The 20,525-nt window shown below is 39.8% G+C and overlaps 1 protein-coding gene across 6 annotated transcripts in view; it reads left to right on the forward strand.

Annotated features, from left to right (window-relative positions):
* Positions 1-20,525, forward strand: part of rps6ka1 (ribosomal protein S6 kinase a, polypeptide 1) — a 209,648-nt gene that overhangs the window by 78,718 nt on the left and 110,405 nt on the right. For 3 of the 6 annotated variants that reach the window (XM_072548211.1, XM_072548212.1, XM_072548215.1), the window contains exon 3: positions 15,755-15,808. The exons of 1 other annotated variant lie outside the window; for it this stretch is intronic. In XM_072548211.1, coding sequence (XP_072404312.1) covers positions 15,755-15,808 — 54 coding nt within the window. Of the gene's footprint in view, positions 1-13,845; positions 13,929-15,754; positions 15,809-20,525 lie in introns of those variants that run through there. 2 more of the 6 variants (XM_072548214.1, XM_072548216.1) reach the window with 2 other exon arrangements.

The raw sequence follows: 20,525 nt of genomic DNA on the forward strand, positions 1-20,525 counted from the left end.
GTTGACTCTGTAACCCAAGTAGATTACTTGGTGCGCCTGGAACATACATATTTTTCCCTTCTAATATGCTCAGCCACCTGGAAGAAATGTTTAAGCACTATGGACAAGTGCTATTTATTAGTCTTCCCTGTTATTAGTACGTCTTCCAGATTAATGGTAACCTGGGCTAGCCCTTCTAAATTATTCTCTATAGTCTGCTGGAAAAAGGCGCAGGCTGATGATACCCCAAATGAGAGTCTTGTATATTGATATAAACCCTTATGGGTATTGATTGTAGCGTACTTCTGGGACTGCTCATCCAGTTGCAAATGCAGGTAGGCTTGGTTCATGTCCAACTTTGTAAAGGGCAGCCCTCCTGCCAGCTTTGTGTACAAGTCTTCAATATGAGGAATTGGGTATTTGTTAAACTGTGAAAATTGGTTTACTGATTGCTTAAAATCCCCACAAAGGCAAACTGAGCCACCAGGCCTCACAATCTATATGACTGGTGCTGCCTATTCGGCAAACTGCATTGGTTTGATGATTCCTTCACTCTCCAGCCTCCTGATTTCTGCCTCTAGTTTTACCTGCAAGGCAAATGGTACTGTATAGGCCTTGCAAAATCTTGGAATTGCTTCCTGGTCAATATGTAAAGTGGCATTAGCCCTTTTGATAGTCTCAAGCCCTTCCTGAAAAACTCCTGGGTATTTCACTAGAACTGCATAGAGGGCGGTATCCTGTCAGCCAGCTCAACATCAGTCCCCTGAACTGAGGAGATTCTAAATCCCTGTTAATATTGGTCAGCCAGGGCTTTCCTGATTGGAGTTGTTAACTTGGGCCAATCAAGGACATGGTAGTCAACAAGGTCTACTTTGGTTCCAGTCATTACAGATGTGTCTGCTATGTAACATTTTGTATTCCCTCTCTATTCAAATGATATTTTGCTTATCTTTTTTTCCTCTGAAAGTGAATAACATCACATTTTCCCACATTATATTCCATCTGCCGATGTTTGTCCACTCACTTAACCTATTTATATCCCTTTGCAGCCTTTGTGCATCTTCCTCTCAGCTTACTTTCCCACCAACCTTTGAATCATCAGCAAACCTGAATACATTACACATAGCTCCCTCATCTAAGTCATTGTCACATATTGTAAATAATTGAGATCTAAGCATTAATCATTGAGTTATATTAGCTTTATTATACTATATTATATTACATTAGTTATATTCTGCCAATGTAAAATTTAGGCATTTTCTCTATTCATTGTTTTCTGTCTGTGAACTTGTCTCAATCCATGCTAATATGTTATCTCCAATACCATGAGCTCTAAACTTTTTTAACTATCTCATGTCATTACTGAACATATTTTCTTAAATCCAAATATACTATACCCACTGATACAAGATGGTGGCAGAGTAGGAGGACTGAGCGTGGGGCTCGTCCACTTCCATCAGCGTTTATTCTTTTTACTTTTTGCTCTTTTTTTTTCTTCATTTCTTTTCTTTTAAGCCTCTGGTGGCAACAGCAGCAACGCCAGGATGAGCTAGACACAGCGTCCCGGACTGACTCCCCACCCTGGGCCGAGGCTCCAGATCCACAAATGGGCCTGGGCGCTTGAATGAAGAGGAAGGCATCTTTGGGGTATTCCATCATTCATTGGCTTTCCCGGAGCCCAGGAGCTGTTAACTGAACTGTGATGGACTTTGTCTTAATTTTACTTTTTTAATATTATTATGTATGACTTCTGTCATTGATGGAGGTGCTGTGGTGGGGTGACTTATAAAACTTTCCACTGTATTTTTCAAGTACAAGTACACTTGACAATAAGTTTCTATTCTGTTCTATTTACTGAATGTTTCCATATCTATTCTGCTAGTTACACTTGCAAAATGTATTTCTCAAAAATTATTTCCATTCCATAAAACCATTTTAGGCCTGCCATGATCATTTATGGTATTCTAAGTTCATGGTTACCACATTCTGAATAATATTCTAATGTCAGTCACAGATTTTTCTCTCTTTTTTCTGATCAAGTTACATATTATATTTTTATGACTGATGCAATAAACTGATAATATTGATAACTTATTTTTGAGCATTGGATCTTAGCAGGTGACCAGAAATTTCCCATTCTAAGAATTACTTCCTCAGAAATGAATTTACCTTGCATGATGTCATAATAATGGTGGAAATGTCTGATTTTATAAACTTGATTTTTCCTGACTCCTGATGCCCAGTCATTTGGTGGCATGCAACTGCAGACATTGCTTGCCAGGAAATTACATTTGTGAATGGTAGACCATTTTTCCAAAGGAACTGAGACACTTGTAGATGGAAACGGTATCTAGCACAGACCTTAAAAGGTATTATATTGATGAAAATAGAAATAGTGCATGTTGTGGTTAGCATGATGAGTTTCCTGGATATTTTACAAAAGTCAATATTGGTTCAATCGGTCTGATAATATATTGTATTATCAATTATGAATGAGGCAATTTAGTTCCATATAATAAACATTATCTTTGTGCGTGTTATCCTTTAAACTTGGAATTATTGTTTGTTGCATCATCGCCTTCTCTTTCTAAAGTTTTTGAATAGTCATGAAACCAACAATGATCTACTTGCAAGTTGGTGAGATTTGGGATGTAGATGTGCCACTTTTCATTATTAAGAAGTTTTATGAAATGAGGAAGAAAGACCAAGGTTAAACAGGAAAATGAGCATTAATGAAGAATACGTAATTCATGACAACTACATAGCAGTTAAGGTCTGTTGGTGATGATGTCAGGGCAATTCTGGCTCAGTTCCCTACCCAGACTCATGAATGTAGGATCTTTAACCAAATTTGGCATAGGAAGATCCATATTTATTAGGCGCAGTGTTGCTTTGCCTCATGGAATAACCATGCAGTCCTATTTTTAGTATAATTTCCAAACATCCTTTTCCTGGTTTTTTTTCTATTTTCATTTGTATTGAAATATTGTGTTAGATCAGTATTTGACCCCGACCATATGAGATTTGACATTACCTATTTATGCATTTATTAACATTCATAAAAATACTCAGCATTCTCACTTATTGTAACAATCATTTTAGAGTTTAATGAACATATGTCACTTTTATGTTTCTTAGGGCTGCGTCACCCATGTAAAACAAATCCTTTTACTTTAGGGCAAAAGCACTTCTTTATTTTCAATCTTTTGACTGCTTGAATCTGATATGACGAATAAATGTATAAATATTACACTCATATATTATGAACATTATGATGTCAAATTCGGGAAATGTACTCAGTGATAATGAGGATGGCGCAAGATGAACAAGTGTGTCATACCACGACAACAGATCTTTTGGCAAGAGTAGCTACAGCAGCAAACAGTATAACTGTTCACTATTTAAGTGTTTATTCTGTGGTTTTTAAATGCAACTTGGCACATGTTGGTTTAAAAATGTCATCGCTTATTTAAATGATAAGCTACTAATGTTACTGAAGACATGCAACAAACTAAATTAGCCACTAAAAATTAATTTTCGGAAAACATTTTAGCCTTGTGTGTAATGGGAAAAAGATCAGAGAGGATGAGAGCAGTGTTAATGAAGCTTTATTACCCTGTCCTTAGTCAATTATTTTTCAGACTGGGGACCTATGACCAGCGGTGTTTCACAAGGATTGGTGCTGGGTCCACTTTTGTTTGTCATTTATATAAATGATTTGGATGAGAATATAGAAAGTTTGGTTAGTAAGTTTGTGGATGACAACAAGATTGGTGGTATAGTGGACAGTGATGAAGGTTATCTAAGATTGCAAAGAGATCTTGATCAATTGGGTCAATGGGCTGAAGAGTAGAAAATGGAGTTTAATTTGGATAAATGTGAGATATTACATTTTGGAAAAAACAAACAGAATCATGGCTTATACAGTTAAAAGTAGCGCCTTTGTTAGTGTTGTAGAACAGAGAGACCTTGGGGTTCATGTACATAATTCTTTGAAATTTGCATCATATATAGATAAGGTAGTTAAGAGGGCATTTTGTATGCTTGCCTTCATTGCTCAGACTTTTGAATATAGGAGTTGGGACGTCATGTTGAGACTGTACAGAATGTTGGTGAGGTCTCTTCTGGACTACTATATCCAATTCTAGTCACCGTTATAGGAAGGATATTATTAAGCTGGAGAGGGATCAGAAGAGATTTACCAGGACATTGCCAGGAATGGAGGGTTTGAATGATAAAGAGTGACTGGATAGGCTGGGACATTTTACACTAGAGCATAGGAGGCTGAGAGGTGACCTTATAGAAATTTCTAAAATAATGAGGGGTATAGATCAGGTGAATGACAGGTGTCTTTTCCCTTGGGTGGGGGATTTCAAGACTAAAGGACCTATTCTTAAGGTGAGAGGTAAAAAAAATTAAAGAAGACACTAGTGACAATTTTTTTTACAGAGAGTGGTTCATGTGTGGCATGAACTTCCAGAGAAAGTGGTGGATGTGGGTTCAGGTACAACCTTAAAAGACATTTGGATAGATACGTGAATAAGAAAGTTTTGGAGGGATATGGGCCAGAACCAGGCAGGTGGGACTAGTTTGGTTTGGGATTGTGTTTGACATGTTGAACCAAAGGTTCTGTCTCCATGCTGTATGACTCTATAAGATCACCTCCTCACTCACTTTGAGGCTCCTGGCTGCTATAACTAGCTGTGTCCTCCATCCATCTCAATCGCAGGATTATTGGTATTTCCACTCTTGTCATGAATCTGTCCAATTTCCCACTCATCAGCAAGTACAGTTTTCAATCTAAAGTAGCTTCCTTCTTTTGTAGCATAAAGGGAACTCATATAAACACTGCCCAAATTTGGCCTAAAGGTCTGTTTTCCTCTGACGGCACCTGAACTTCCACTGTTCCTGGAATAGCTTCACACTCCCTATTGACACTGTCAGTTTCAACTCTTACACCATTCACATGATTGTGGCCAGTTACTGTTGAACCTCATCCACTATATCTTGATGCCTGTGCTGTAGACTCCTGTTGACTATATTATAAATGTAACATTAGATTTGAATACACAGAAGGCCCAATGGCAACTGTACCTTTCAAGTTACAGAGAGTGGTGAACTTGGCCGAACAATCACAAAAGCTAACCTCGCATCTGTAGAATCCATCTATCAGGCCCACTGGCAAGTTAAGGCCGCTAGCATTCTCAAAGATCCATCCCATCCCGGCAATGCTTTTCTACAACCTCTACCATTGGGGAGAAGGTACAGAAGCCTGAACACATGCACCAGCCAGTTTCGACACAGTTTCTACCCTACAGTTGTTAGAATACTGAATGGACTTACAAACTCTTAGCATTCACCTGTACCTGTGTTTTGGTTTTTGCCACTGTTTACCTATTATATACTTATCTATGCCTTTTAACTCTGTGTTCTGTCTGTATTGCTTGCAAGACAAAGCTTTTCACTGTGCCTCGGTACAAGTGACAATAAATTCAATTCTTTTCAATTCCACAGACATCAGGCCATTACAAATAGAAAGAGAAATTAAAAATAAACAAGTAAGTATATCTCTATGTATATGGAACAAACCATTGAGTCATACTGGGCTGAGGAATCTTATATCTGTTTCTCCTTCCCATCAGACTTTGTTCCATCAAAGACACCTTTTTAAAGCAAGAGTCCGTTTGCCTGCTTCAGCTGCCCTGCCTCACTGTCACCACCTGCTGGTGGAAGTCCTGGTGAATGGCTCAGTTCTCTTTTTCAGTTTCTGCATCATTTTCACCACCTGCTGTTGGAGGCCCAGTTATGTTAGCTATTTTTCTCACTGTCCCTTCTTGCTATTCTCTGACCCTAGTTTTTCATGCTACTGTTTTCCTCTCACACCTTGTCCCTACGCTTTGATATACCACATATTGCTACGTTTGAACTCTCCACCCCCACACACTATTTGGTTTAAAACTCTCACCACTGTTAATTATGTGGATATCAGGGTGATTCTGAAGGCTCAGCGAGTAAAGGTGATGGAAGCTGCTGGACACCAATATGATCCAGAGTGAACACATCTGTAGGAAGTGTTTGCAGCTTGAGGAAATTCAGATCTGGGTTGAGGAGTTGGTATCTGAATTACTGACATTTCAGTAGCACCACATCAGGGAAGAGGAAAGTTACCCGGACACTTTGCTGCAGGTGGTGATCACACCCCTCAGACTGGGAATTCAAAATTGGTCTGTGATTAGGGACAGGAGGGTGTAGCTACAGGTGAGGCAGAAATAAGGACCCAGCAAGTTACAACTGAGTCTTGATCCCTGCTCTTGTAAGTTGTGCAGCCAAACATCTTTTGCTTCTAATTAGTTTAAAGCCCTCTCCACAGCCCTGGTTACTTGATTTTCCAGAACTCTGGTCCCTGCATTGTTGCGGTGAAGCCTATCCGTTCAGAACAGCTCCCTATTATTCCAGTCCAGATACTTATACCCCACAAATGGGACAAATGAAATTAGATTAGATTCCCTACAGTGTGGAAACAGGCCATTCAGCCCAACAAGTCCACACCAATCCTCCAGAGAGTAACGCACCCAGACCCATTTCCCTCTGACTAATGCACCTAACACTATGGGCAATTTAGCATGGCCAATTCACCTAACCTGCACATCTTTGGATTATGGAAGGAAACCGGAGCACCCAGAGGAAATCCACACAGGCAGAGGGGGGAATGTGCAAACTCCACACAGACAGTCACCCGAGGCTGGAATTGAACCCAGGTCCCTAGCGCTGTGAGACAGCAGTGCTAACTACTGAGCCACCGTGCTGCCCCGTTGCAGGGAGGATGAGAGAACTGACCACAGCAGCTTGGTACAGGAAGCCATTCAAGTTGGGAGAGAAACTTAGAGAGGGAGGAGAGAGATTCAGTAATTGTTGCCAATATTCCTACCAATGACATTGTTAGGACAAAAAAGAAGGCTTCCTGAAGACTTTTGAACAATTAGGACCTAATTAAAATGTACATCCAAGGTAACAGCTAATCTATGGGTAAACTGGCATAAGGTAAATAAAGTCAATAAGTGTGTTGCTCAAAGATTGGTGTGGATGGATTGGGTTTCAGTTTGTGGGGCACAAATATCAGGACTGGGATAGAAGGGAGGAATGTTCTGGAGGGATGTGCTTCATTTGCATTATGTTGGGTCAAATCAAAAACTAAGGTTGTGGAGAGGCTTTGCACTAATTAGAAACAAGGGAGGGATTGAGAAAGGGGAAACGTAGGCTTGCACAGTGAAAGGTACAGGGCAGCTATTTGGAGAATACTACCCATAGCAAGCACATCTGTAGTAAGTGTTTGCAGCTTGAGGAACATCAGATCTGAGTTGAGGTATCCAAGTTGCAGACACTGTGCCACTTCAGGGAAAGCACAGGGTATATAAACATTGAAAAACAGCAGTAAATAAGGTCAAAGGAGTATAATGGCAAAATTAATGGCTCTTTCCTTTAAAATGCGTAGTGGTTTAGAACAAAATAAATGAATTAACTGCATATACAGATGAATGAATATATAGCCATTAAGGAGACGTGGTTACAAGGAGATCTATGTCAAGAACTAAATATTTGGAGTATCTGACTTTTCAAAAAGACAGGTGGAGGAAAGGTTTTGGTGTAGTATTGCCAGTATATGATGGGATAAGTACAATAGCAAGAAATTATCTTGGATTGAAAATGTTATATCCATATGGGTGGAAGTAAGAAATAAAAGAAATAAAAAGGGGAAGAAACCATTGGCAAGGGTAATCTTGAGGATAAGGTAGCAGTATTGATATAGAATCCCAACAGTATAGAAACTGGCCATTCGGCACACTGACACTCCAAAGAGCATCTCACCCAGACCCACCCCCGTAGCACATTACTGTAACCCTGCATTTTCCATCACTAATCCACCTAGCCTGCAAATCTCTGGGCACTATGGGAAATTTAGCATGGCCAATCCACCCAACCTGTATATCTTTGGACTGTTGGAAGTAACCAGAGCACCAGTTGGAAACACACACAGACACAAGGAGAATGTGCCAGAGAGTAGAATTGAACCTGTGTCTCTGGCCCTGTGAGGCAGCAATGCTAACTACTGAGCCACTATGTCACACAATATGGTGAGACAGAGAATAAGTTAGGAGATAATAAGGGCATGTAACAAAGCCAATACATTAATCATGGGTGACTTTGTTTTTATGTAGATTGGGATAGTCAGATTGTCAGAGGCAGCCATGACAAAGAATTCATAGACTGTATTTGGGACACTTTCCAAGAACCATATGCTGTGGATCTAACCAGGGATCAGGCTATTTTGGATCTGGTGATATGTATGAGGCAGGATTAATACATGATATCAGAGTAGTCAGAGTAAAAGATTCCCTGGAAATGCCAGTATAATACCTTTATCTGAAAAGGAAAGGAGGCATAAAACAAGCAGTCCGGTTGGTTTAATGTGTGTAATTGAGAAAATATGCTAGAGTCTATTGGAAAGGGTGTAATAGCAGAGCATTTAGAAATCACAATGTAGCAGAGTTAGCATGAACTTCATGAAGGAGAAAGCATGCCTATCAAATTTATTAGAATTTTTGAGGAGGTAACAGCATAGATAAAGGGGAAGCAGTGGATGTTATTTATTTGGAATTTAAGAAGGCATTTGATATGGTACCATATGTTAGGCTACTTAAAAAGATAAGGGTGGAAGGTTAGGTGGTAATACATTAGCATGGATAGAGGATTGTATAACTCATAGAAGATAGAGAGTTGGAATAACAGGATGGCAATGTGTAACTAGTAAGGTGCCACAGGATGAGTGCTGGGGCGACAATATATGTGTTAATGACTTGGATGAAGAAAGTGAGTGTACTGAAAGCCAGGTTTGTTAGAGATGAGGAAGAATTTCTTTTCTCAGAGGGTAGTGAATCTTTACTGCAGAGGGATGTTGATGCTGTGCTATTGGTATACTCAAGGCTGAAATGGACAGATTTTTTGGTTAGTAAGAGATTCAAGTCTTTTGGGAAAATGGCATCAAAGTGAAGTTGACATTTTTCAGGCTAACCGTGATCTCGTTGAATGATGGAGCAGATTTGATGGGCTGAATGGCCTACTTTTGTTCTTATGTCAAATAGCCTAATGTTGTAGTGAAAAATGTGACAAAATGGCCTATCAGCCCATGCTGTCACCTTTTAAACTGTGATTTAAGGGGTTAAAAATAGCTTTGACTCTTGGAAGAAATCTAACCTTTCATTGAATTGTCAGGCATATTGATATTGAAATGAGCACAGGCTGTTCTTTCCTTCCAAAGACTGTTTTGAGTTTGGACATTGTTAATGCTTTACTAAGTTTCTGGGGCTTCTGGCTTTCAGCATAATAGGTTTTCCATTTATCTGAGTGAATGACAGCTTAAAGAAGTTGAAATGATAGCTTCAAGAATTTGGAATAATGGATTGGGTCCCTTAGTGGCTTCTGAACAATTGGCATTAACTTTAAATGTATTACATTTATTGAAGTTTTTGTTTTACATAACAGAGTGTTTTTTTTTTCTGTGCCTCGATGATGTGGAAACTTCCATAAGATGATTCTGTTAGGTGAGAGCTCTATTTTTTTCCTCAAGAAATATGTAATATTTTCTGTGGATATTGCATGGTTCACAAGTATTGCATTCAGTGCACACTGGGTGAGCAGCATGCTTTCTGAACCCCATAAACAAACACTGCTGAGATGGGGTATCACCTATTTTTAAGGTGAGTGTTTTCTCTTAGTTGCTAACATTTGAGGTTCAGACTTATTGTGTAGCCAACTGTACATGGTTAACTTAAGAAGCAGAAATGCCTGCACTTCAAGATTATGAAAGCTTCATTTGGCTATGAAATAGTAAGTAATAGAATTTGTGAATAAAGATTTAATGGAAAAATAAAATAATGATAGTCTTTTGTTAAATCTGATATTGATGGGACAAATTAGTCACGATTATTGAAACATGATAAAGGAATTGTGTTTGAAGAATTATCACAATAGTTGTATTTGGTATATTGGTTTACTGAAAATGGCTGTGGCGCAGCAGTGATTCTTCAAGTGTTGCAACTTCCTTTCCTGCTGTTTTATTTTACTAGGGGAAGTTAAGACTACTGAACACGATGAGGCATTTTAATGTGCTGACATATATTGTACAGCTCTCTTGGTTTTCATGTGTTAGGGTTACACGACAACAGCCATTTCAATTTTATGATGTGTGGATATCTCTGGAGTTCTGATGAAAGTAAGACCTAATTACAAAATTCTCAATGCTGTACATAGTAGTTGGAGGACAGTTATATTTCCTACTTTGGTGTAAAAGCTCCTCAGTAGCAATGAAGATGGTGTCCATTTGAGCTGGAAAACATCAGTGATAGGTGGTCACAAGCACTATAAGATTATTTAAAGGGTGGAAGGCTCAAAAGAGTTTATGAAAGTTTCCAGAACAAGTAATTGGACAGAAAGCATGGAAAGGGTAAGGAATGTAATTTCAGACACAGCAGATCAGGGGCCAATTATGAGAAAGAAGGCAGACAGTGTAGGACTGAGGGTGTTGTACTTAACTGCGCACATTATATGAAACAAGATAAATGAACTTGTAGCTCTGATTGAAATTGGTGGGTGATTGAAATTGGTGGGTACGATGTTATGGGCATCACAGAGACGTGGTAGTAAGGGAATCAGGGCTGGGAATTAAATATCCAAGGATCTGTGTCCTAACAAAATGATAGACAAATGGGCAGAGGGTCCGGGGTTGCCTTGTTAATTAGAAGTGAAGTTAAATCAATAGCAGGAAGTGATATGGGATCCAGTAGCACAGAATTGGGTAGAGTTGAGAACTGCAAAGGAAGAAGACCTTGATGGGAGTTAAGAAAAGGCCTCCTAACAGAAAATATATTGGGAGATAGAAAGGCATGTAAGAGAGGAGGATAACAAAAATCATGGGGGACTTCAATATGCAGGTGAACTGGGAACATCAGGTAGCTAGCAGATCCCCAAGAAAAGGAATTTGTAGAATGTCTACGAGAAGTTTTAGAAGCAACTTGTGAGAGAGTCCACTAGGGAATAAGCCAGGTAAAAACAATGTCTGCAGATGCTGAAAACCAAATACTGGATGAGTGGTGCTGGAAGAGCACAGCAGTTCAGGCAGCATCCAACGAGCAGTGAAATCCACTGCTCGTAGGATGCTGCCTGAACTGCTGTGCTCTTCCAGCACCACTCATCCAGTATAGGGAATAAGTCAGCCTTGTTTTGGTGATGTGTAATGAGGCAGAGCTTTCTTGATTAGAAAGCTTGAAGGATCCCCAAGGAAGCAATGGCCACACTATGATAAAATTCACCTGCAGTTTGAAAGGGAGAAGCTTGATTTGGATGTATCAGATGCATTACGATTGAGTAAGGGTAACTACAAAGACATGAAGGAGGAGCTGGCCAGACTTGACTCAAAGGAGAATCTAGCAGGGAAGATTGTAGAGTAGCAATCACAAGGGAGAAGAAACATTCTAAGGAGAAGACATTTAACCATGGGTAACTGACAAGTGAAGTCAGGACAGCATAAAAGCAAAAGAAAAAGCATAAAATGTGCTGAGGATTAGTAGGAAGCCAGAGGATTGGGAAGTCTTAAAGACCAGCAGAGAACCAGCTAAAAGAGCAATAAATTGGGGAGAAGATGAAATATTGAGGCTAAGCTAGCCAGTAATATAAAATAAATTGCAATAGATTTTTAAGATATACAAAAGATAAAAGTTTTTAGATATATAAAAGGTAAGACAGAGGTAAGAGTGCATATTGGATGTTGCAAAATTAGATTGATGAACTCAGAACGGGAAGCAAAGAAATGACGGCGGAGCTGAATAGTTACTTGCATCATTCTTTACAGTGGAAGATACCAGTAGCATACCAAACCTTCAAGATAGTCAGAAGTAGGAGGTCAGTCAGTGGTCATCACTAAGTAGAAGGTCCTGGGGAAGCTGAAAAGTCTGAAGGTGGATACATACCCAGACCAGAAAGACTACACCCCAGGGGTCTGAAAAAGATAGCTAAGGAGATTGTAGAGCCATTGGTGGTGATCTTTTAGGGCGCACTGGAGTCAAGGAGCATCCCAGAGGAATGGAAAATGCCATTGCAACACCATTATTTACGAAGGGATGGAGACAGAAGACAGGAAACTTATAGGCTGGTTAGCCTGACCTTAGTAGTTGGTAAAACTTTAGAGTCCATTATTGAGGATAAGATTGTGGAGTACTTGGAAGTGCAAGGTAAAATAGGGCTGAGTCAGCTTGGCTTTGTCAAGGGCAGGCATGTAAGAAAGGCACGATTACAGTAATCATGGGGAACTTTGATATGCAGATGGACTAGGAAGATCAGGTAGGTAGCAGATCCCAAAAAGAGGAATTCTTAGAATATCTACAAGAAAGTTTTTTCTTGTAGTAGAACCCAGGGGAACAGGCCATTCTGGATTTGGTGATGTGTTGAGGAAGTGGGAAGGTTGCAGAAAGACTTGGACAGGCTGAGAGTGGGCAAAGTGGTGACGGATTGAATACAGTGTGGAAAGGTGTGAGATTTTTGCACTTTGGCAGATAAAATAGAAGTGTAGACTTTTCTAAATACAGAAAGACTGCAGAAATCTGAAGCACAAAGGAACTTGTGAGTCCTACTTCAGGATTCTCTTAAGCTTAACATGCAGATTCAGTTGACAATTATGAGAGCAAATGTAATGTTAGAATTCATTTTGAGAGGGCTGGAATACAAGAGCAGAGATGTACCGTTGAAGCTTTAAGAGGCTTCAGTCAGATTGCATTTAGAATATTGTAAACATTTTGGGCCCCATATTTAAAGAAGGATGGGCTGGTGTTTGTGGGTGTCAGAAAATGATCCTAGGGATGAAGGACTTGTCATATGAGAAGTGGTTGAGGACTCTGAGTCTTTACTCGATGGAGTTTAGAAGGATGAGGAGAAATCTCTTTGAAATGCACAGAACATGAGAGGCCTGGAGAGAGTGGACTCAGAGAAAATGTTTCCTTTAGTAGGAGAGACTAAGACCGAAAAACACAACCTTGGAGGGAAGGAACGACCCCTTAGATATGAGATGAGGAGGAATTTCTTCAGCCAGAGGGTGGTGAATCTGTGGAACTCTTTACTGCAAAAGGCTATGGAGGCCAACTCATGGAATGATTTTTGACAGAGGTAGTTAGTTTCTTGATTAGTAAAGGGATCAAAGGTTATGGGATGAGGGCAGGAGAATAGAGTTGAGAAACATGTCAGTAATGAATGAGTGGCAGAGCAACTCAATGGGCCGAATGGCCTAACTCTGTTTTCTAATTTATGACTCGATTAGAGTGGTGCTGGAAAAGCACAGCATGTCAGGCAGCATCCGAGGAGCAGGAAAATCGATGTTTCGGGCAAAAGCCCTTCATCTTCTAATTTATGGACTTATAGTCTTACAGTTTATCAATTTTTTTGAGAATTCTTATAGCATTTATATTGAATTCTGCAAGTTCTAGCAATATCCAAGAAATATACAAATTAAAAATTAGTTACAAGCCAAAAATATTATCTATCCTCCACCACCCCTTCTTCAAAATAGTAATTGCAGCGAGATAGTTTCAGGTTTCCTCAAAAGGACTTTATTGATTGGTTAGAAACTTTTGATTCTTGAAGTGTAAAATCAAGCTTGCAGGCCATAGTAGTTTAGTTAGAATTAGTAGTTCAATGAAGGAACTAGTACTTAGTTTTTGAATTGGTAGTGTACATTATGAGTGACGGTTGTGGTTTTTACCCGGAAATTGCAGAAGACTTTGAATAAGAAACTGAAGTCTAGTTTGTGTAATTTTACTGCAGCTACATTGTGGACATGGCTAGCGGTCACTAGTTGATACAATATGCTGAAGGCACTGTTTGGCAGTAAATCCAAGTTACAAGAGGCAAGTTGTTAGCTTTTGATTGTGTTAAGTAATCAGTTGTAACCTGGAGGAGAATTACTCAGTTTTGGCTCCTGTGGTTGTTTCCTTCTCACTCTTGAGAAGAATAGTTTGATCATGTGACAGGAGCTTGAAAGGTGCAGACATATCTTTCTTGAGCATTTTTGTTGTCTCTCTCTTTTTCTCTTGTTTAGCAGGAGATTCTAGAGGGTTAATCCTGATGAATTGACAGTTTTTCAGTTAAGGCCTTCCATCCTGATGAAATTACCTAAGCCTCTGCTTCATCTCATGTTCTAAAATGTGTGTAAGATGCAGCCACTCTCAAAATAATTTTTATAACTTCATTAATGATTGTGTTGGTGCAAGCCTTACCGAAGAAAGTTCTGAACTGCATTGAAGAATATGGTAATAATTTTAACCACCAGTTTGTGCTGAGTTAATTTAGCTGGGGCTACAATTACCTTCAGCACTTTTTGTTTAGAATTCCTACAGTGTGGAAACAAGCCCTTCAGCCCAACAAGTCCACACCGATCCTCCAAAGAGTCTCCCACCCAAACCCATTACTCTATACTTACCCCTGACTAGTGCACCTAACCTACACGTCCCTGAACACTGTGGGCAATTTAGCATGACCAGTTCACCTAACCTGCACATCTTTGGATTGTGGGAGGAAATTGGTGCACCTGGAGGAAATCCACGCAGACACTGGGAGAATGTACAAACTCCCCACAGACAGTCACCCAAGGCTGGAATCAAACCCAGGTCCATGGTGCTGTGAGGCAGCAGTGCTAACCACTGAGCCACCATTTCTAGACTTGGAATGGTAAAACCAATCAGGCTTTGTTCTACTAATCAGCAACTCCTGTGATATGTGTATTGTTAACTATTTTGCCCACATTTAAGATATAGTCTGGTGTTTAACAAATGGCTGTATTTGCAACATAATTGACTGATGATGCTCAAGGAATTACAGTGCACCATGGGTTTATAGTTCCCAGTGAAGAGAAAATTGGTGAGGAGATTCAGAAATTTTCATTACAGTCTATTTTTGCAGCAATTGCTTCAATAATTCATCAAATTAGTAGTGCCCTCATGTTACTGCTTCACTTGTAAATTCATGGGACCACATGTTGTAGTAAACTGGTCAAAGTGAAAATAAATCCAAGTGCCTCATCCAGCAGTTACCTTTTATTTCTTAGTTCCAGTTTAATGAGTGTATAATTAAATTAGACTGTGAAATTAATTTATATTCGATATGGAGAAACCAAGTGGAAACTGAACAGTGTGGCATATGAAGCAAGCTTCTGGTACTATCAACAAGCAAAGAGAAAAATATATGGAGTTGCAGGGATTGTAAAGCTAAATTAGGATCCTCCCAGATGAGATTGCATCTTAATTTTTAATGACAGTCAGGAACATAGAACCCCTATATTGTGGAAGTAGGCTGTTAAGCCCATCGAGTCCATACAGACCCTCCTAAGAACATCCCACCGAGACCCAGCCCCCCAACCTAAAGTCCTGCATTTCCCACAGCTAATCCACCTACGCTACACATCCCTGGATACCATGGCCAATTTAACATGGCCAAACAATTTAACCTGCACATCTTTGCACTGTGGGAGGAAACTGGAGCACCCAGAAGAAACCTATTCAGAAACAGGGAGAATGTGCAAACTCCACTCAGACAGTTGCCCAAGCGTGAAATCGATCACGGGTCCCTGGCAACAGTGCTAACCACTATGTCACCCCGAATGTTAGAAAAATGTGGATTGTTTAAATAGTGTGCAAATATCTACATTGCATATAATTTATTTTGTGACTTAATCTAGGCAAAATCAGAAATCACATGGATAGAGAAGGACTTTGTCTCTTTAAAATGTAAGGTAAGATGCAACGCTTGCTATGCACATACCCTCTTTTCCAATCAACTGCACTATTTTACCTTGTTTGGCAAAGTTTCCACTAATGGCTTTGAAATGGAAGTTTCTGGCCTTGCTTTCTTCTCTCTTGGACTATGATTCAACTTCCTAAATAACTTTTGTTAACTTTGTATGTGATGTACAATACAGTAAAATATTTTTGTCCTATTAAATACTCACACTCACCAGATACACTGCATTCATCGATTTCTTAGCAAATCTGCATGAATTCTGTTTTCTAAATTGACACTTCAGCATTTCCATAATTTCAATGATCAGTAGGTTTGAAATGCATGCACTCTGCATGTTTAAAACAAATAGTGTTGTTGAATCTTCAATTTACTTATAAAAATATCTGGTGACAATGCACCAAGCAGCTGAACCATTTGAATATTTTTAAAGCAGAGTTAGATTCTTCATTGTCAAGGGAGACAGGACAATGGGGTTGGAGCAATATTAGACAGCAGTGATCTTATCAAATGACAGGGCAAGCTCAAGGAGCTTGTTTGCCTTCCCTCTGCTTCAAACTCACATTTTTGTGTGTAAAACAGTAAAACTTAATCTAAGCTTTATTTCTGTTTGTGAAAATAGTCCGAAACCTTTGATTAACTACATATAGAATTATGGGTAAGGTTGATGAGCTAGATTATGTATCCTATGAAAAGTGTTATCCAGGATGATGAAAGCAAATTTTCATCCTCTTGAACTTATCAGCAGCTTTTAAATAGTTATAGAGTAAGAGAGTCATAGAGATGTACAGCATGGAAACAGACCCTTCAGTCCAACCCCTTCATGCCGACCATTTTCAGCCTTTCTCCATTGTTGTCCAGCTGAGTGGAACTGTACTTATGTGGCTCCATTCTTATTCATCTAATTATGGCTACGAAATTATTACTGGTAGCTTGTCTCCCATACTCATGCAGTTGCCTCTGGTGTCCCTCAAGGATCCATCCTTAGGCCCCTGCTATTTCTGATATACATAATATCCCTCCTTGAAATCATTCAAAAGCACCTCTTTTTCTACATTTACACTTATGGCACCCAGTTCTGTCTCACACCATCTCACTTGACTCCTCCACTCTGCTTTAAATTGTCCTACTGTTTATCTGCCATCCAATACGGCTTGGGCAGAAATGACCTTCAATTAAATATTGAGATTACAGATGTTATCACCAATCCCTGTCTCAAGCTCCCCTCCCTTTTAATTGTCTCAAACAGAACTAGGTGTTTTGAAACTTCTGTATCATATTTTACCGCAACATTATCTTTCAGCCACATAATTCTCAATGTGACTCACTAAAACTACCTATTCCAACTTCTGTAACATCATCCATCGTCCCTTCCTCAGTTATAGATTACTTAAATTCACATCTATGGCTTTATTTCCTTTAGACTTGTCTATTCAAAGTCACTCCTAGCTGGCTTCCCATAATCTACCCTCCACAAACTTGAGATAATTTCAGACTATGTTGCCTGTGTTCTAGTTTGCATCAATGTCCTTCACTCATCACTCCTGCACTTGCTGACCTACTTTAGAGTCATAGAGATGTACAATGCAGAAACAGATGCTTTGGTCAAACTCGTCTATGCCGACCAGATACCCTAACCTAATCTAGTCCCATTTTCCAGCACTTGGTCCATATCCCCCTAAACCCTTCCTAATAATACCTATCCAGCTGCCTTTTAAATGCTGTAATTGTACTAGCCTCCACCACTTCCTCTGGCAGCTCATTCCATACATGCACCACCCTCTGCATGAAAAAGCTGCCCTTTGGGTCCCTTTTATATCTTTCCCCTCTCACACTGAACCAATGCCCTCTAGTTCTGGACTCTCCCATCCCAGGGAAAAGACCTTGTCTAGTTATCCTATCCATGCCCCTTATGATTTTATAAACCTCAATAAGGTCACCCCTCAGCCGCTGACACTCCAGGGAAAACAGCCCCAGCCTATTTGGCCTCTCCAACCCTGGCAACATCCTTGTAAATCTTTTTTGAACCCTTTCAAGCTTCACAACATCTTTCCGATAGGATGGAGACCAGAATTGCACGCAATATTCCAACAGTGGCCTAACCAATGTCCTGCACAGCCACAACATGACCTCGCAACTCCTCTGCTCAATATTCTGACCAATAAAGAAAAGCATACCAAATGCTACCTTCACTATCCTGTCTACCTGCGACTCTATATTCAAGGAACAACGAACCTGCACTCCAAGGTCTCTTTGTTCAGCAACACTCCCCAGGACCTTGCCATTAAGTGTATAAGTCCTGCTCCGATTTTCTTTTTTTAAAATGCAGCACCTTGCCTTTATCTAAATTAAACTCCATCTACCACTCTTCAGCCCATTGGCCCATCTGATCAAGATCCTGTTGTAATCTGAGATAACGTTCTTCGCTGTCCAGTACACCTCCAATTTTGGTGTCATCTGCAAACTTACGAACTATACCTTCTATGTTCACACCCAAATCATTTATATGAGTGACAATCCTTGTGACACACCACTGGTCACAGTCTGAAAAGCAGCCCTCCACCACCACCCTCTTTCTTCTACCTTCAAGCCAGTTTTGTATCCAAATGGTTAGCTCTCCCTGTAATCCATGAGAGCTAACCTTGCTAACTAGTCTCCCATGAGGAACCTTGTTAAACGCCTTACTGAAATCCCTATAGATCACGTGTACCATTCTGCCCTCATCAATCGTCTTTGTTATTTCTTCAAACAACTCAATCAAGTTTGTGAGACATGATTTCTCACTCACAAAGCCACGCTGCCTGTCCCTAATCAGTCCTTGCCTTTCCAAATACATGTGAGTCCCATCTCTCAGGATTCCCTCCAACAATTTGCCCACCACCGATGTCAGGCTCACCATTCTATGGTTCCCTGACTTTTTCTTACCACCTTTCCTAAATACTGGCACCACATTAGCCAACCTCCAGTCTTCCGACACCTCACCTGTGACTATCGATGGTACAAGTATCTCAATAAGGGGCCCAGCAATCACTTCCCTAGCTTCCCACAGAGTTCTAGGGTACACCTGATCAGGTCCTGGATTTATCCACTTGTATGCATTTCAAGACATCCAGCACCTCCTCCTTTGTGATATGGGCATTTTTCAAGATGTCACCATCTATTTGCCCACATTCTATGTCTTCCATGTCCTTCTCCACAGCAAACACTGATGCAAAATACTTGTTTAGTATCTTCTGCAGCTCCATACATAGACTGCCTAACTGATCTTTAAGGGGCCCTATTCTCTCCCTAGTTACCCTTTTGTCCTTAATGTATTTGAAGATCTGGACCCCCGGGGGGGGGGGTCTTTCTGTTCCGTGATCAGTCAATAAAAACTTGCAGTGGGTCTGGTCCATTAAGACTTCGCACTTTATTTTTCATACGGCCGGGCACAGATCATCCAGAAACACAGAGCTTAAACACTTCCGTGTTCCTCAGAGGAGCTGCGCACATAGCTTAAAACAAAGACATTTTTATTCTTTTCTTAAAGAGAGGTACAGGCCATAATTATATAATACATTAAGACAATTACCAATCAATTAACAGAATGGTTTTATTGACACCAACTCAACCCAATGATATATCCTGGGAACCAACTTTGTTTTCCAACACTCAAGCCATTTTTATCTCACGAACCGAGTTTTCCACCTGCACTTGAAGGTCAGTTAGGATGGCCAGTAGTGTCTTATCTAGTCTAGTTATTGCTGTGCTGTAAAGGAAGCATTGTGTGGTAATCTTTGTTGAAGCAGACTGTGGTTAGTCAATTATACAGTTTTAGCAGAGTGAAAAGCCATTTTATGCAACTTCAAACAGAATTGTTAATTTGCAGCCTAGAAGCCATTTTGTCATATTATTTGCATTGAGAAGCCATTTTTTTGCCACCTAAGTTAGTAAGAGCATGTATTAAGTGGTTGGTCCTGACAAGACTGGTTACCTCAGCATGTATTCACATTTCAGATCCTCATATTTTATAAAAACCCTGTAGTTTTTCCTTCACCCTAATCTCTTGGTTTAACAATACCTCAATTTTAGAGTTCTCATCTTGGCTTTAAAGTCACCTTGTAATTTGGCTTCTCTCCATTTTGCAACCTCCTTCAGTCCTACAATCTTCCAATATACCAGCACTCCTTAAGTTCTTATCTCTTAAGCAGTCTAAATTTTAATTGCTTTACCATTGATCTATTTTATCAAGTGCCTTTGGCTTAACTAAGGTCTGGAATTCCTTCCTTACACTATTTTGTCACCCGTTCCCCACCCATCCACCTTGCTTACCCCCTATACTTCTTAAAGTCTGTCTCTTTGACCAAGTTTTTGGTCACTTGCCTTGATATGTCCTTCTGTGACTTGGTATCATATTTTGTTCCACAATACTGTGAAATTCTTTGGGACATTTTATTACATTAAAGTATCATATAATTGTTATAATGTCAAAGGAGGCCTTTTGTCCCATTTGACCTACTTTTAAACCATTTCTCTTTATTTTGTGTCACTCAGCCAAAACATATAAATACAAATTGGTATTAAGTTCTTCCACCAACGCTAGCAACCACTAAATCTTACAGGCCTGTTTCTGTGCTCTCCACCCCCCCACCCCCCAAACCATCCTTTTATACAGTGATTTCCAGATATTCATGACAGTCTGGGTGAAAACTCTTTTCCTCAAATCCACTCTA

The sequence above is a fragment of the Chiloscyllium punctatum genome, chromosome 27, assembly GCF_047496795.1.
Source record: "Chiloscyllium punctatum isolate Juve2018m chromosome 27, sChiPun1.3, whole genome shotgun sequence".
In the NCBI taxonomy this organism is placed as follows: Eukaryota; Metazoa; Chordata; class Chondrichthyes; order Orectolobiformes; family Hemiscylliidae; genus Chiloscyllium; species Chiloscyllium punctatum.